This window comes from Solanum pennellii, chromosome 8, assembly GCF_001406875.1.
Source record: "Solanum pennellii chromosome 8, SPENNV200".
Taxonomy (NCBI): Eukaryota; Viridiplantae; Streptophyta; class Magnoliopsida; order Solanales; family Solanaceae; genus Solanum; species Solanum pennellii.
In genome coordinates, this window is record NC_028644.1 from 57,741,641 (window position 1) to 57,758,468 (window position 16,828).

Below are 16,828 nucleotides of genomic sequence, written 5' to 3' on the forward strand. Positions count from 1 at the left end.
GTGGAAATTTATTTATTTATTTTTTCACATTTTCTTCTCTTTTTTTTTTTTGGAGGGGGAGGGGGTGATAGGGGTGGAGTGAAGTGCTAATTTTTCTTTTTTTAAAAGTTTTAACAAGATCTCTAATATAACATGGTAAAATAGTTACCCATATTATTCATTGGGTAACTAGTTTCTACCCATTTAAAATATATATATGAGTCGAATCGAGTAACTTACTCATTTTTATTTAACTCGTTTTTTGATCGACTCATAGTCGACTCAACTGGCTCGTTTGCAACTCCTAGGTTTGACGAAGAATATTTGCCAAAAGAAATGGAAAACATATCATATCCATAGTGAAGAAAAAGATCTACAGTGTGTTCTTTGTTCTTCATATAAATATTATATACAATTTCATTACGGGCGTGTTTCCTACGAAGGAAAATGTTTTCTTGAAAAACAAGTGGATTTGTAATGACTCAGAAAATAAGTTTCGAATATTTTATAAAATTACCGCTTTACTCATCTTAATAGTTATCCCGGTCACTTTAGATCAATGAAGAAGTTGATATGAAAATTTTTGAATTATTTATTAATACGACTGTTTAGTTGATGGGTGATTTTAAATAGTTAATTTAAGTTGGTGTTAATGGGTCAGTGTCATAATTTATTCAATATCCTATACTATTTGACCTATATTAAAATAAGTTAGCAGAGCTTAATATTTTAATCCACAATTTGTGAAAAAGGAAAGAGAGAGGTAGAAGCTCACCAATGCGGCAAAAAGCAGTGATGCGGTATCACCACGTTAAGAATGAGTAGGTATCCACTAAAAATTCTTTATTCTTGATTATCCAAATCACTTTTCTTGTAGAAGGTCACATGTGTAAGATATTGGAGAAATTATTATAAAGTTATATCGGGTAATTTCAGTGTAAATTGTGGGACGGTTGACGGGTGCAAGGTTGAAGCAATAGGGTGTTGCCAATGATTGTTTAGCCACTATTATGGATAATGATTATCCAATGATTAATATTAAGGGACTTTGGTTTGAAAATAAAAACAAAGGAATCAAATTGGATTCCTCTTGCTGCTACAACGCCAGTTTGCTGGGAAGTTACTTATAATTTTCTTGAAATTTCTTTTTGATGTCATTGGAATTATGTTATTCAGAGGAATTAAGATTTAAATTTAGGCTTGAAACTTGGGAACTTTATTATAGATTTGGGTAAGTTTTTGGGTCTACATTAGACACATATAATACGTGTGTTGTCAGTTTTAAAATATTAGTGTGATTACTTATGGAATAGATTTCATTTATCTGGAAGTCCAATGAAAGGATAAGACTCAAGACCCAGAGTGATTGTTCGACTATTTGAGGCAAGTGGATTTCTAAACCCTTGTTAAGTGTATGAAATTCATGTGCTTCGTTATAATATGTGTTTTGGGGTAATGAGATTTGGTGATGGGTTGACTTGTCCATATCGATTAATTATAATGATGAAAAATGGGTGATAAAAGGCAATGTAATTAATTGTTGGCGTGTGATGGTGTTAAGAATGGTTTGAAAGGCTTATTGACTCATTGTCGATGTTGTGTCACGATTGTGTTGTTGTGAATTGTGCATTAATATGAAAGTGGTCATCTCCAAATTATTTGTATGAACATGTCATTTGCATTGTTCTGAGACATGATTGTGACGAGTATAATGTGAATTGAGAAAGAGTAAGAAATTAAAAAGGATGTACCATTTCTAAGGACGTATCGCGCGCCGTGACGGATACTATATTTCTAGGGATATATCGTACGCCGTGATTGATACCGTATATTGAGGGATGTATCGCTCGCCGTGATGGATACTATTATCGAGGAACGTGCCGCGCGCCGCGACGGATGCATGGACAGATATGTCTCTCATGGGTCCATGACTGAGAGACACCGGGTGTGTATCACTAGGTCAGATATGCATCACTATACCTGAAATTGCATTCCATTGCACTGCACATCTTTATCATTAGTGAACTTGATATTGCGTTTTGTTGATCTTGTGAGTGTCTTTCTGTGGAAGATGTGATTGATGAATAGTGAGTTTGTTGTAGAGGAATATATAATTGTTAAATTATTGTTGTTGAATTGTGTGTTGTGTAAATTGTGAATTGTTAAATTGGGCTGGTCGTATGTAGGTTGTAGTTGTGGAAGTTCAGTTGGGATGTAAGGAGTATGTAACACCCCGAAAAATTTTTGAGCTAAGACTTGAACCATACTTCGTAGTGAGTAGGCCTTTGCCAAGGAATTTAAAATTTCTTAAGTATTAAGATCAATAGATGTAGCACCTTGAGTTCCAAAAAGAGATAAATTGGAAATAGGAAAATCTGAAATTTGGAGAGTAAAATTAAATATGATTTTTAGGTCAACCTCAAACGACCATAACTCCTACTACATGATGAGTTAGGTGTTCTACCAAGTTTGTTAAGTTTCGAGTTCGGATGAGCAAGATATGGCCTTTTGAAATTAGGTTGTCCAGTTAGGGAAAATTAGCCGGAAATAGTGAGGGGCATTTTAGTCTTTTTCTTATCCAATCATATTTAATTCATTTTTAATAATATTATTAGGGTCTAATCCTATTAGGTTCAGTTTTATAATCCTAATATACGCCTAGAGTTTTACTTGAGAGTTCAACAAGAGAAAAAAAAGAGAAAAAAGGAGAAAAGAGGAAATGATGAAGGCGTGCGTCAACGTTCTTGAGTTTAGTAGCGGATTTTCGCCATTGGTTTAATACCTAAGAGGTATGTAAGCTTCCATAGTGTTGAGTTAGTTCACCCACACGCCAATTATATTATTTTCAGCGAAATTTCATTCTTGAAGTTGAAAGATTAGAGTTCTTGATAGGTGTTCTTGTAGTTCATTCTAAATCTTGTTGTGTTGGGGTTTTGATGATTTCTTGAGATGAAATTGATTAATTTGAGTGTTGTTTTCGGTAGATTGGACTGTTATTAAGTTAAGTAATCGTATTCAAGTGATTGGGGAAGAAACTGTTCGATTCTAGGCGAAATAGGATGAGAAAACGAGTTAGAAACTTGCTGGATTTTCTGGGTTGGGGCATGGCGCGATGCGCCTTCCAGAGCACCCCAAACCCTCCTCTAAACTTTAAGAGTTGGCGCCCCACGCCACCCATAGTGCCAAGGTCGCCTGCCCTATCAAGTTTTTGTTTCGTTGCTCCGTTTGAGTTCGTTTAAAGTGCACCTTAACTCCCTTTCGATTCTAACTACTCTAAGCTATTTCTAAACACCTAAAATCATTCCTAACATGATCATAACCTTGAATTAATAATTCAAATTCAAGGTAGAGTTGAGAGTTAACTTTTGAGAATTCTTTTGAACATTCTAAAAAAAAATTGGATCATTTTGTGGAGTATTCTACAACTTTTAATAACTTGTTTCAAAACTCGAGCAAGTGAGCATGAGAGTGAGGAGAATGTATTCATGATTTTACACTATCAAATAGATCTTTCATATCATGAACCATAACTCTTGAATTCATAATTCACATTCAAGAGAGAGTTAAGAGTAGAGTTCAAGAAAGCTTTTGAGTTCATCAATTGTGAATCGTTTGAGGTAAACTATCGATTTGAACTAAGATTTGAGTTAGTAAGTATGAGAATGAGAAGAGTCGTATACATGAGTTCCTTTATTGATATTTTGACCCTTGAGTCTAATTGTTCATGCCCATAACTTTCGCATGAATTCTATAAATTGAGTATCATTGAAACGAGTAGTATCTCCAAGTTCTAAGTATTGAGTTCTTATTACTTTTGAGATTATATTCCTTATAATGGGACTATTACATGTTACCCGTGAAGTCCTGGAGTTCAGTATTTCATGCTCATAATTCTGCATGAACCCTATAAGTTGAACAATCTTTAGATAAGAAGTGTCTTCTTTGAGTCTTTGAGTTGAGTAGTTCATGCTCATAATTCCTCATGAACCCTCTACGTTGAACATCATAAAATCATCCATAAACATTAAATCACGAACCGTGAATCCATAATTAAATTCAAATAAAGTTAAGATCAAAGTCAAGAGAAGTTAAGAGTCAAGTCTAGAAGCTAAGAGTAAGTAAAGTTATTACATCTCGGAAATCCAAGGACCTAGGTTAGAGTCTCACCTAGTGTCTAAGGCTTTAAGACAGTGTTCCCAGACCTAAATGAAGGTAATAAACTTGATTTAGATGTATTAGAGCCAAAACGTCAAGGGACGTCCATGACGTCCGGAAACTAGCGAAATTGAACTAGTAGACGTCCTCATGTCTTGTGAAGGTTTAGGAGTGTCGTATGAAGTCTAAAACATGTAAAAATACTTTAAATAGGTAAAATAATTTTTATATGGGAAAAGCTTCCAGTAAAAACACCCTAAGGACCACCCTAGGGGTCCTTGAAGAGGGACCAAGCATTGGCAAGGAGGCTGCCAAAACAGCCTACTAAAACAGCCCCGATTTGAGGGTGTCTGCGCGTCGCGCGGCCAGAACTTAAATGGAAAAAAAATCCCTCGCGATGCAGGGTTGTCACAAACCTCTCTGCCTCAAATCGGATTCCAGAAAAAAGATTTGGAGGTGCCCCCGCGATGCGCAGCCATGTCCCAGATTTGATTGCGTCGTTTTTAAGTCAAGTTGACTTCACAAAAAGACCCAATTAAGTGAGGGGTACTTTGGGTAATTTAGGGGATGGATATATATTCATTTTAGGTCATTTTTGATTCATTACTACCCACCCAAATCAAATCCCTAAATGAAATCAAAATCACTCACTTCTCTCTAGTTTCTCTCACTACTCCATAGACCCCATTGAAGAACAAGACCAAGCTTTCTCTAGGGCTTCAAAATCAAGACTTTCATTGACCACTCTTCAAGTATTCTCAAGGTATGGAGGCTATTCACTCTTGGGACTCCTTTCCTCACGAGGTTCTTCAAATTTTGGATTTTAATATTCATCAAAAAAACTTGTTTTCATCCAATTTTGTGGGTCTACTTTCTAGGTAGAATTATGTAGTCTTAATTAGATTATTATTGATGATTTATGTGTGTTTATGTGTGGATTTATGTATCCCCTAAAGCATTTATCTAAATCTCTGCAAATACCCAGAATCCTCTTCTTCTCCTAACTCTGACTTGTGATATAAGTTGGTTTATGATTGAGGGAGATATAATTGAAGTATTCTTGGATAGATTACTATTATATGGTGATGGTGAGTGAATTGTTGGTTAAAGATAATTTAATTGAGGGTAAGATCTTGGATGAGATTCTTGGAAACCAATGGTAAGACTTTCAAGATTATGAATACTTTACTTCAATCATGTTGGTCTATTCTTGATGTTGTTGTTCAATTGAAGTATGAATATGTGAGTATGATAGGAATATGATGAGATTATGAATATGATAGCATGTTATGAATGTGATGAATTGTGAGAAGATCATAGGTATGTCATCATGAGGGATTAAAGGTGATTCCTATATGCACTTATTACCATGATTATGATGTAATATACTCACTTAATGTTAGGTTGTGATGAAAGCAATTTCTCATCTTATAACCTAGGAGCTATGATCATGTTATACAAGAGGTTAGTCTCCTAAGACCTATGATATAAATTAATGTTAAGAAAGACTCTAAGATACTTTTAAAAAGGAATATGTAGCTTAGCACCGAGTGAACTTGACAATGAGAGGTGTTCCTTCTAATGAGGAAGGTAGGTTCACCAAGTGTCTCATGAGATGGAAACTACAATGCAAATTAGCATAAAGAGAGTTTCTAGAAACAATTTCCTAGTTTCTTAACTATGTGCCCCCATAGGAAAACTAGCTAGTGGATCCACTAGATGCTATTATGATGTATATGTCCTACCTTGGCAAGTAGGATGCCCTCATTTCAGTGTGAGGGTTGAAACCGGATTCCATGTTTAGCTCACATGGTCTATTGTCGGTTATGACAAAGTTTTCCGAAAGTAAAATGAATGAATGAAAGTAAAAAGATGCATAATGACTAGGATGACTTGAGAGGCGCACTAGTGTAAGTAAAGGGATGGGACTTTACCTATATATTGCACATGTGGACCTTGAAGGGATTCTTAGGATGTTTTTCTTTATACATATATGTTATGAATGAAATGCATAAATGTTGATTCTATATAATGTTGGTCTCATATGATGTTGAATAAACCTGCTGATTTGTGGGGGCTGAGAAATATCGGTAGGACCGGCACGTGGACCAATTAAAATTAATAAAAAAAATATAATATAATATTAAATTTAATATTAAATCGTCCAAACTCAAAACAATCAGGTTAATATTTATATTTAGATATTTATACTTTTACTTGAAAAAAAACTTAATAAATATTATAAAGATAATTTTATTTGTGAATTTGATTAATGAGTAGTAACAATAAGTGGAACTTACATAAATATACTACAAATAAAAAATATTTAACATTTATAGCAATAACAATTTTTTCACTTTATCACTTTTAGTACATTAATACACTATTAATTTATATTACAAAAAATAATTTATTATTCACATATAATACAAGTTTTATTGATGGATAATACATTTAACACACATCTTAATACAATTATAATACAATCTGTCAACTTCTTACCAAACAAGTGAGCTTACCCGGCAAGCCTATAGCTCACGTACTTGTGAGTTGGGTCGATCATTTTCTGGTTCACATAAAAAATGGGCTAGCTCGGCCTGACCCATAAAATATCAAAGCCTGGATGGACAGATGGAGTGGGTCAGCCCATATTGACATCCCTAATTGGTCAAATACAAGTTTAAATATAATTCCTAATAAGATATGATCAAACAAACATTTATAGAAAAATTATCATAAAATTGGTCAAATAAAAGTTTAAATATAATTCCTTATAAGATATGGTCAAATAAACATTTATAGAAAAATTATTATTCTCATAATCTTTAAGCAAAAGCTAGTGCAATAAATAATTGAGCTCTTGACATATTTTCTAGAAATTTGTCATACACCAAGCTCAATATTCTCCATTCTAGTTGATTGGCTCCTTTGTTAATTTAAAAAACAATGATATCTAGGTATAATATTGTTGGTGTATTTTTCCTTGTTTTGGTCTCAATATTTGTTAATATTGAAGCTCGTAGTATCTCTCAATTCTTAACCCAAAAAACAAAAGGAACCAAATGGGCAGTCATAATTGTTGGCTCCGCTGGCTGGACTAATTATAGGCATCATGTTATTATCCTAAATTGTTCCTTTTTATATAATTTATATCGCGTAACATTTTTTTTATGATTCAATTCCTTGTAAAGGTTAATTCATAGTCTTGACGATGGATAAATGACATTATTGGTTTGATTGGCTTACGACAATGTGAATGTTTGACGATTTATTTGTGGTGACTGGAGTGGTTTGATAATATCTTCATCAACATCTGTCAACTTGTTGTATTTTGTGGATCATGTAGCTATTATTGATTGTTTAAGGGTTAGACAGGTCTTGAGATGATTGAATTAGATTGTCCTACAACTACTGCTTAAAGATGAGTCACATTGAAACAGAAAAAAAAAGAAAATCAAGAATTCCACAAAAATTTGAAGTTCAAAAATCCGACTATAAGTGATTTGATTTGATTTATAAATATAAAAATCTGACATTTTGATTTGACTTGAAATTTTAAACCCTTTTGGCATTAGAAAGATATTCCCTCTGTTCCTATTTACTTGTCCATATTTTCTTTTATATTTGTCTCTGTTTACTTGTCCATTTTAACAAATTAAGAAAGAACAACAATTTTTTTCCTAAAATGCCCTTATTTAATTCTAGAAAATTTCCTATACCACTAAGTTGTAATGTATGCTTTTTGGAATCAGAAAATACATTTATTATACTTGGGGAGTTGCATAATTTTTTAAGTTAAAGATAAAATTGAAGCTAAACTATGATAATAATTAGTGTCTTAATATGTGTGTCACTTCTAAAGTGGATAATTAAATACGGACAGAGGGAGTATCAAACTACTACCAACTTTAAGTCTTAAATTCTGTTATTTTCCAACATTTTGTATTTACTAGAAATATATTGAATGAAGTCAGAGAAACTAATAAAGTCCAAGCATGTGCTAAGTACCTAGAATTTCCCATCCCCCCACCCCCCAAACAAAAAAAAACAAGAAATGCGTTAATCAAAGTAAAAATGGAGAAATAAGAACTATGTACCTTTCAATTTAACAATTTTTTTTTAATCCGTTGAAAAAAAGTTACCTTTCTACAAACGAAAATAATTTAATTTAAAAAATACTCTTTGAATTTATTGTTAATAATGATTTATAGCCATAGTCTACAAATTTTAATAATGTTGTTTTCTGTTTTAAACTTTGTGTTAATATAAATAGCAGGCGGCATATAAAAAAATTGAGTGTAATGTATTATTTCAGGCTAATGTGTGTCATGCTTATCAAATACTAACGACTGGTGGTCTTAAGGATGAGAACATCATTGTATTCATGTATGATGATATCGCTAACAACACAGAAAACCCTAGACCTGGTGTCATCATCAATAACCCACATGGCCATGATGTTTACAAAGGTGTTTGTTTTTGTTGAGGCAGGATTATGTAGGTGATGATGTTAATGCTAAAAACTTATTCAGTGTCATCCTTGCTAACAGAAGTGGTGTTGTTGGGGGAAGTGGTACAGTTTTGAAGAGTGGTCAAATGACCATATCTTCATATACTATGCTGATCATGGTGCCCCTGGATTTATTTGTAAGTATCTTCCTTGCATTAATTTTGTTTACTCAACCAATACAAACCTTCTATCCCAATTTAAGTATCTTACTTTACTTTTTGGTCTGACGAGTTTCTTTTTATATTTAATAAGTTTTTCAATTTTGATATTCCATATGCAATTTTAACACCACAAGATCAAAAAGTCTTAAATTTCGTGACACTTAAATCGAAGCTTGCAATTTGTGATACTCTAAAACTGATTAGGATATGCATAACTATTTTCTTGTTTTTATTATTATCAACAATGCCAAGTGGAGAACTGATTTACGCAGATGAACTATTTGACGTGTTGAAAAAGAAGCATGCTTCAGGGACGTATGACAGACTGGTAACTTGCTTGCTTTCTTTCCCTTTGTGCGAATGTTTGATCAGTGAAATTTAAAGTCTGTATTTTATGTTGGATGATATTCAGGTGATTTACCTAGAAACCTGTGAGTCTGGAAGCATGTTTGATGGTATTCTCCCCAAAGGACTTAATATCTATGCCATGACTGCATCTAAACCTGATGAAGACAGTTTTGGCACATGGTGTGGCAATGGTACTCCTCATAATCCGTGCTTTGGTCAGTGTTCACCTCCCGAGTTTAAGGGTATTTGCTTGGGAGACTTGTACAGTGTTGCCTGGATGGAAGATAGGTATAAACAATTTTTATAACCTCCATTCTCGCAGTCCACATTGTTAGAAAGGAGTGTAGATTCTTGTATTTTGTTTCTATAATTTACACTTGGAAATCACGTATTATGTCAAACTAATAATTATTGTCTGCACCTATGAACAGTGATGTACAAGATCGAAAAACTAACACCTTGCATGGGCAGTATAGTCGAGTAAGAGTTTATACTGTTATGCTTTAAGCAATTTGTTTGGGCAATACCTATGCTTTCTTTTCTTCAATTTTAATGGAAGAGTTATGATTTCATTTTGTCACTTAGGTTGCAAAAAGAACTGCAGCCAACTTAACATATCGTAACTATGGTTCCCATGTCCATGAATATGGTGATAAAGTGGTGATTTTTGATCCTCTTGCCGCGTATATGGGTGAAACTTCCAAAAATCACAGTCATGACTCTGTGGATGCAAAGTCATTCTCGACATCATCATCAAGGAATGTGGATCAGTGCAGTACTGAACTTTTCTATTTGTTCACCAAAGTAGTTCCTACCTGTTTTTGATGGAGATTTCATTTTCCTACACATGATTTCAGTATTATTCTTCCTTAATGTTTGCAGTACAAAAATGCTCCTGAAGGCTCCGATGAGAAATATGATGCTCTTGTGAAACTAAATGAAGTTATGTAACAGAGAAGTCAAGTGGACAGCAATGTAAAACATCTAGGGGAGCTTCTTTTAGGTATTGAAAAAGGTAATGAGGTACTACATACCGTTCGATCTGCTGGACAACCACTTGTTGACAACTGGGACTGCCTCAAGTCTTATGTAAGTATTTAACTTGGCAAAAAGGGTATTTTTTTGTGGTATTTCAGTTCATCTTTTTTTGGTGTTTTTGTTCTTTTGATGAGAATATGACTACTAAAATAGGTGAAGATATTTGAGGCACATTGTGGAAGATTAACAGCTTATGGAAGGAAACACGTACGTGGCATCGCCAACATCTGCAATGCTGGGATTACGAGTGAGAAGATGGCTGCTATGTCTGCACAAGCATTTTCAACTTAGTAGAGAATACTCTTGGCAGTTGGCAGTTGGCATTATTTGCCAGTTTGTGTTATAGCTGCAAAATTTCCTCTTTTAGTTGACAGCTACATTCTGTTTAGAAGCAGATCTTTCCCCAGTATTCATGTACTAAAGCTTTAATTTCTCAATAATAATGTCTTCTTAACTTTTTTTATGAATTTACCAAGTCTTGTTCAGTTTCATCCAAGCTCGATTTTGTCTGACAATTGGAAAATGATGAAGCTTTTAGCAGCTACCACATGCATAAGTAGATCCCACGAACTCATTAAGCATGTAGAACATATAGATGCAAAAAGAAGAAGTATGGGGAGAATTGGACAAACATATAGATGAAAGAAAGTTTGTTCAGGTAGAACTTTTTGCATAGTAATGAGTTATTTACAATGATCACCAACTATAACAATATTTACAATAAGAAATGTTCATCTAGTACATTTCCACTCAATATTGATGTGCTTCTAAACTGTATTTACAAGGAAGCAATTACACTAGCAAACAACCATATCAATCTTCATACTGATAATTACGAATAATTTTGGTAGCATCTAGGCGTGCATATTTCGCATTACATGCCAATCATGCACTAAAACCCCTGTGGAGGGAACTCCAGGTATAGGATGGAACACTGGGACAAGCTTGTGCTGATGCCTCCACCATCTGCTCCATTTTAATTCCAGCGTTGCATATGTTAGCAACAGAGCGCATATGTTTCATTCCATACTGAGATAACGATCCACAATGTGTTTCAAATGTTCTTACCTGTACAACACAGGAATTGCCGATGAATATAAATGCCATGAAATCATTCAAACTAACAATATATCCAATACCAATGTTCTGTGCCTCATACCCCATACAAGCTTATATGTGAATAAACTTTTTTCCTACCCACCAGAAAATTCAAAAGATATTGATGAAAATGGGGTTGGTGTACTTACATAAGATTTAAGACAGTCCCAATTGTCAACAAGAGGCTGACCAGCAGGGCGGACACTAGTCAGCACCTCTGGACCTTTTTTAATTCCAAACAAAAGCTTACCGACAAGGGCTATGCTGTTGTCTAAGTGCATTCTATGTGATATTGCTTCATTTAAGCGTTTCTGAGCCTCAGTTTTGGTAACAGAGCCTTCAGGAGCCTTGTGGAACTGCCAGTTTAGACAAACAGAACATAAATCAGAAAGATATCACATGGTGAAGAACATCAGATACAAAATATCACTCAATATACATCCCTCAAATTCAGTTATCAACTAAATTACTCATTGGCACCTAATGGTGCAAACATATATTACTTCTTTCGTCCTTGGGATACTTACTAACTTGTATCCCAAATGTGCTTCATAAATCAAAACTTTTATTTCCTGCCGTTTCATATGTTTAGGTAAACTACTTCTTTCGTCCTTGGATACTAACTTGTATCATAAAAACACATATAAACTTGGAGCATACCTTGTACCAGAAATGCACAAGATCTGCATCACGCTGGTTTACAGCCTTTGATACTCGCAAGAAATTGTCATCCATAAAAGTAGAATTATCATTTGCAGGATCGGTACCCATATATAGGAATAAAGCATCCTTGCTGAGATGTACATCACCATATTGCATGACATGCGAACCATAGGCAGGATTCCCACTGGCAGTTCTCTCTTTGACCTGCATAACCAGGAATTAGAGCTGATGCCTTGTACACAATTCTCAAACGGCATCATAAAAAAGAAGTGCATTTCAGAAATAATGCACATCGACTATTTGCAGTAATAGCTACATGAATATAATATGGCATTTTTACTTCCTCCCTTTACCCCTTCTCCCACTATGCACAACTGAGAGATATTGGCGTCGCTTTCTAAGTTCTTTTTATTACTATTACATTTTACTTTTCTTCCGAGTCATCAATTCTATTATAGATTATCCCAATTCTTCATGTCCATAAGCTCTTACCAGGTGATATTGCTGCTTCAAACTTTCAGTTCGCAGGTTGTGTCTTTCACTGCTCAGATACAAAGAACAGAGTCAACAAAAATTAAGCTGTTGAAATCCATAAAATAATTTCACAAGCAGATTTATAGTAATGATAACTATGCCTGAATCTCAACTGGTAAAGGTCGCTAAGTGGCATATTTAATAATTGCATTATGAAAAAAGTTGAACGTAAAGGAATAAGAAATGGAAGGAAATCCTCATATAACAAGCCCAAGCTCGCATTGGCAACTCACAAACTCTCAAGCATTAACTTGTGAGTTATATGATCTCTGGTGTAGAATCACAGAATGTATTCAATTCCAATGGCAAGATACTTATAGGACTCGATAAACTAAATTTTTTCATAGTTGTCTGCTGATACAGACGTTGTTTAAACATTGAGAATATCTTCAATTTCGATTGCCATGATATTTATAAGACTGGCAAACTTATGATTCCAAACATAGACAACCAAGAAGCCAACACATTAGACAAACATCATAGTCAAAATTCATCGTGAACTCATATTTCTTACAGTTTTTCACATGGAATTTATGTAACGCAGAAAAACCTCATGTACCTGTCCTCCATCCAGGAAATACTATACAAGTCACCCAGGCAGGTGTCATATTCGATAGGAGGACTAGGGTACTCCCCTGGGCAATAGGTTCCCCAGCTGCTCTCATCAGCATTTGATGCTGTTGTGGCATAGATGTTTAAACCTTCAGGAAGAAGACCCTCAAACATACTTCCAGACTCACAAGCTTCAAGGTAAAATACCTGTAAATAGAGAACAATAAATAACTCATAGAATGGAAAAGGGACTCAAAGAACCTATAGCAGCACAAGTCTGCAGGAAATATTAAAGCTCAGCTCACCAAGCTTTTGTATGTTCCCGAAGCATGCTTCATCTTCAGAGCATCAATCAGATCATTTGCATAGAGGTAAGGATTGGTAGGCATTCCTAGAAGACATGACACTATCATTAGTATATGAAGTGAAGGAACTACAAATTATTCTTCATGCAATTTAAAAAGACCATCAAATGCAAAATATAGTTGACACAGCAAGCCTTCAACACTTTGATCCAACAAAACATGTCCTGTCTCATTATATTCATCCTCAGAATAACCAACTCACACATGATCCATACAAATGATAGAACTTCACATACAACAGTGATTGCTCAAAACTTGAAAGATCAAAAGAGAAGATTGTTCATAAGAGACACAATAAAACCATTAAAATGAGACAGATTCTGAATTAACTTAGCTAGTGATTTCTTGTGGAGTATAGCAGCCTATATCATAATCAAAAAATTCAAACATGTTATTGTTAATTAGGATGGCATATTAACCTTGGGAATACTGTTTAACAATTAAAATGAATAGGTTCCGCTCGAGGAAGGTATATGCTTGTAGATAGTAATTGTGAATCCTAGAAAAATAATATGTCTATGATAAAATCAAGAAACTACTAATTGCCCTATTGACACAATTAGTAAGTCGAGTGCCCTTTTTTTCAATACCAATAGGATTTTCCCTAACTTTTTCCGTGCAAACAGAATTTTGAAGAACTGTTGATATTCAACAGATAACAGTTAGATGCATAACCAATTTACGTCCTGTTTGTCTAAAAGAACAAGAACCAGTAAACATCATTTTCTAGCACTATAAAAACATCATTACTAGATATGGGCATAGAGGATACATGAACAGGAAAGGATCAAGTATAATGAAGCTACTCACCAAGCACTCCAGCACCTCCATGATCACTATAAAAGATGAAGATATGATCATTTGGACCACTATCTACAACCTTTCCACTGCCTCCGGTAAGTGCAGTTTTGTTCCCAAGGAGAGCAGCAAGAAAGTTGTCAACAGTAACATCATCCCCCGTGTAATCCTGCCTCAAGAGACAATATCAGAAACAGTTATTACTAGGTAAATGTAAAACAGTAACATCATCCCCCGTGTAATCCTGCCTCAAGAGACAATATCAGAAACAGTTTTACTTATTACTAGGTAAATGTAAAATTTACGGAAATAAACTTACCTTAGGTACTCCTTTGTAAACATCCTCACCATGAGGGCTATTAATGATAACTCCTTGCCTTGGGTTCTCTTCATTGTTTGCAATGTCATCGTACATGAACACAACAATGTTCTCATCTTTGAGACCACCCTTCTTCAACAGTTGATATGCATGGCATATATCAGCCTGAGTCAAGGATAGCAGGACATATTAACAATCTATAAATAACCATGTGGATTCCCATAATCAAGAGAAGTTTTTTTTTTCTAGCCAATCTCGAATTCAATTTATCAAAACAACGAAAAGGAATGATCCATACATATATAACCAACTAGTTAGAATCAACACCTAGCCGTTCTTGATATGTTAAACATTATGTCCAGTATTTGCAGTAGTACTTTAATACGGTTAGATATTATTATGTCCGCGCACATCTAACATATATATTGGCAAGGTCACACAAGTAAAAGACCTTGCAACTCAGAAACAAGAAAGAACCCCTAAGTTACACCACAGAATAGTAATACATCAACTAACACCAGTGGCAGGATACCCCACACCAGCTTTCTTGAAACTGGTCCTTACTAAAATGAGTATATCATATCGAGACAAATATACTAATGGATAATATGCACTGTCGTGGTTAGCCCCACTATTAACATCCCCCACTAACATGTTATAATTAACCCAAATAAGGAAAAGGTTACACAACAGCAAAGTGATTCATTGATTATAAATTAAGAATTAACAAGTTTGACTCTTATGCCTGTCATCAATAGTAACCTAGCTCTTACCATATCCAAACTAATATTTGGATGGCACACGTTTAAGCTCTATCAAGCACCATACAGTTAAGTCACAATCTTTATACCCTCCAAAGTCCAGAAACAACAAATGTTTACTCTAGCGTAATTTTTCAAAAGGGATTCATTAAAATCCTTCACAAAAGATAGTTAAGTTCCTCTTGCTTTATACTTCTTCAGTTTCAAAAAGAATGAATTCTTTTTTTAGTCTGGTTCTAAAAGAATGACCTCTTTTTTTGTAATAACTTTCCTCGTGTCATGTTTAAGGCTTTTTTTTGTAACAACTTTCTACATACTATATTTAAGGCCACAAGATTAAAAGACAATTTGTATATTTGACTTGACTTTAATTTAGCACTACAGGATCAAAAGTCATTTTTTATTTTTTAAATTCCAAATCAAGTTAAACTAGACTATTCTTTGTGAAACGGAGGAAGTAATAAACTTTTCTCCATAGGTTTGACAAATCCATATCAAAAGTGTTGTTCTTCCTTAAACAGAGGTTGGTGGAAATTCAGACTAGTCTTCAATTTTATTTCAAAAAAAAATCCATATCAAATGACAAGAAATGGTGACATATTTAAATATATATTATATAGTTTCTTATTAGCTCACAAAAGCATATACTAAAGTCAATGGAAGCCGTAATAAACTATACAGTAGCTCCGTTCCCACTAATTTGACACTTGAACCACTCACCATAAGGGTACAAAAACATTAAACATATATTCAATCAACTTATATTAACCTCCATCAACCATCACAAACAAACAAAAAAAAAGCTTCAAAAGTAAAATATCTTAAGTAAAAAAAAACAATAGGAAATAAATCGTATAATCACCTGGTGACGGTAATTCCAATAACCGTTTGATCCGGCAAGCAAAATAGCCCATCTAGTACCGACGGAGTCGATCTCATCGGCATCGAAGAATCTAGAACCTTCAGACGGAAGTTTCAAAAAATTACGGCTCTCGGAAACGGAGACGTTTAACGAGAGCGCAATCAGGAACAAAACTCCGGCGACGGAACGATTCATTATCCGAGCTCCGATAATACAATTAAAAAAGGGAGAGTGGTGTTATTATAGAAAAGGTTCTGTAATGAATATGTAAACATTTATAGAGATGAAAGAATATTCATGTGATATACGTGGACGGCTAAGATTCAATAGTTTACTGAGATGATAGTGTAGTTGATGATTCCACTAAGTGGACCAATACATGATTTTTTTAATTTTTGAAGCTTCTTACGTAGCTGCTGATACAGCCTTTCCTTTGCTATTTCTCTTTTCATTACCATTCCGTCCCAATTTGTGCGGCTTGTTTTTATATATTAAGTAAAATTTAATTATAAAATATTTATTTTATTTTTAATTAAATAATTTATAATTATATAAATTTTTATTTTAAAATTTTTGTGTCGAGTCAAATCAACTCGTATAAAATAGAGTAGTACTTAATTGCCTAAAGTCTTTTTCATTGTTAGAATCTGGACGGTTTCGGGGGATATGAATTTTTTTTTAGTGA

The 16,828-nt window shown here is 34.2% G+C and overlaps 1 protein-coding gene and 1 pseudogene across 1 annotated transcript; one reads left to right on the top strand and one right to left on the bottom strand.

Annotated features, from left to right (window-relative positions):
- Positions 1-7,080: 7,080 nt before the first annotated feature.
- LOC107028161 lies at positions 7,081-10,615 on the top strand (annotated as a pseudogene).
- A 211-nt stretch (positions 10,616-10,826) lies between these two features.
- Positions 10,827-16,395, bottom strand: LOC107028554 (vacuolar-processing enzyme-like). The gene is made up of 9 exons (XM_015229659.2): positions 16,144-16,395; positions 14,521-14,685; positions 14,214-14,370; positions 13,344-13,429; positions 13,046-13,245; positions 12,445-12,493; positions 11,950-12,156; positions 11,439-11,645; positions 10,827-11,259 (listed from the first exon to the last, which is right to left on the bottom strand). The coding sequence occupies exons 1-9, from the start codon at positions 16,336-16,338 to the stop codon at positions 11,077-11,079; spliced, it is 1,449 nt and encodes a 482-aa protein (XP_015085145.1). The 5' UTR covers positions 16,339-16,395; the 3' UTR covers positions 10,827-11,076.
- Between the last annotated feature and the right edge of the window lie 433 nt (positions 16,396-16,828).

Bases quoted from the DNA above. Each gene is read 5' to 3' on its own strand.
- LOC107028554 (XM_015229659.2), bottom strand. From the start codon at position 16,338: ATGAATCGTTCCGTCGCCGGAGTTTTGTTCCTGATTGCGCTCTCGTTA. The intron at 14,686-16,143 runs GTGATTATACGA...TCCTTGACTCAG, and splicing joins ATTGGAATTACCGTCACCAG to GCTGATATATGCCATGCATA. The intron at 12,494-13,045 runs GTACATGAGGTT...GTATCTGAGCAG, and splicing joins ATTTCCTGGATGGAGGACAG to TGAAAGACACAACCTGCGAA.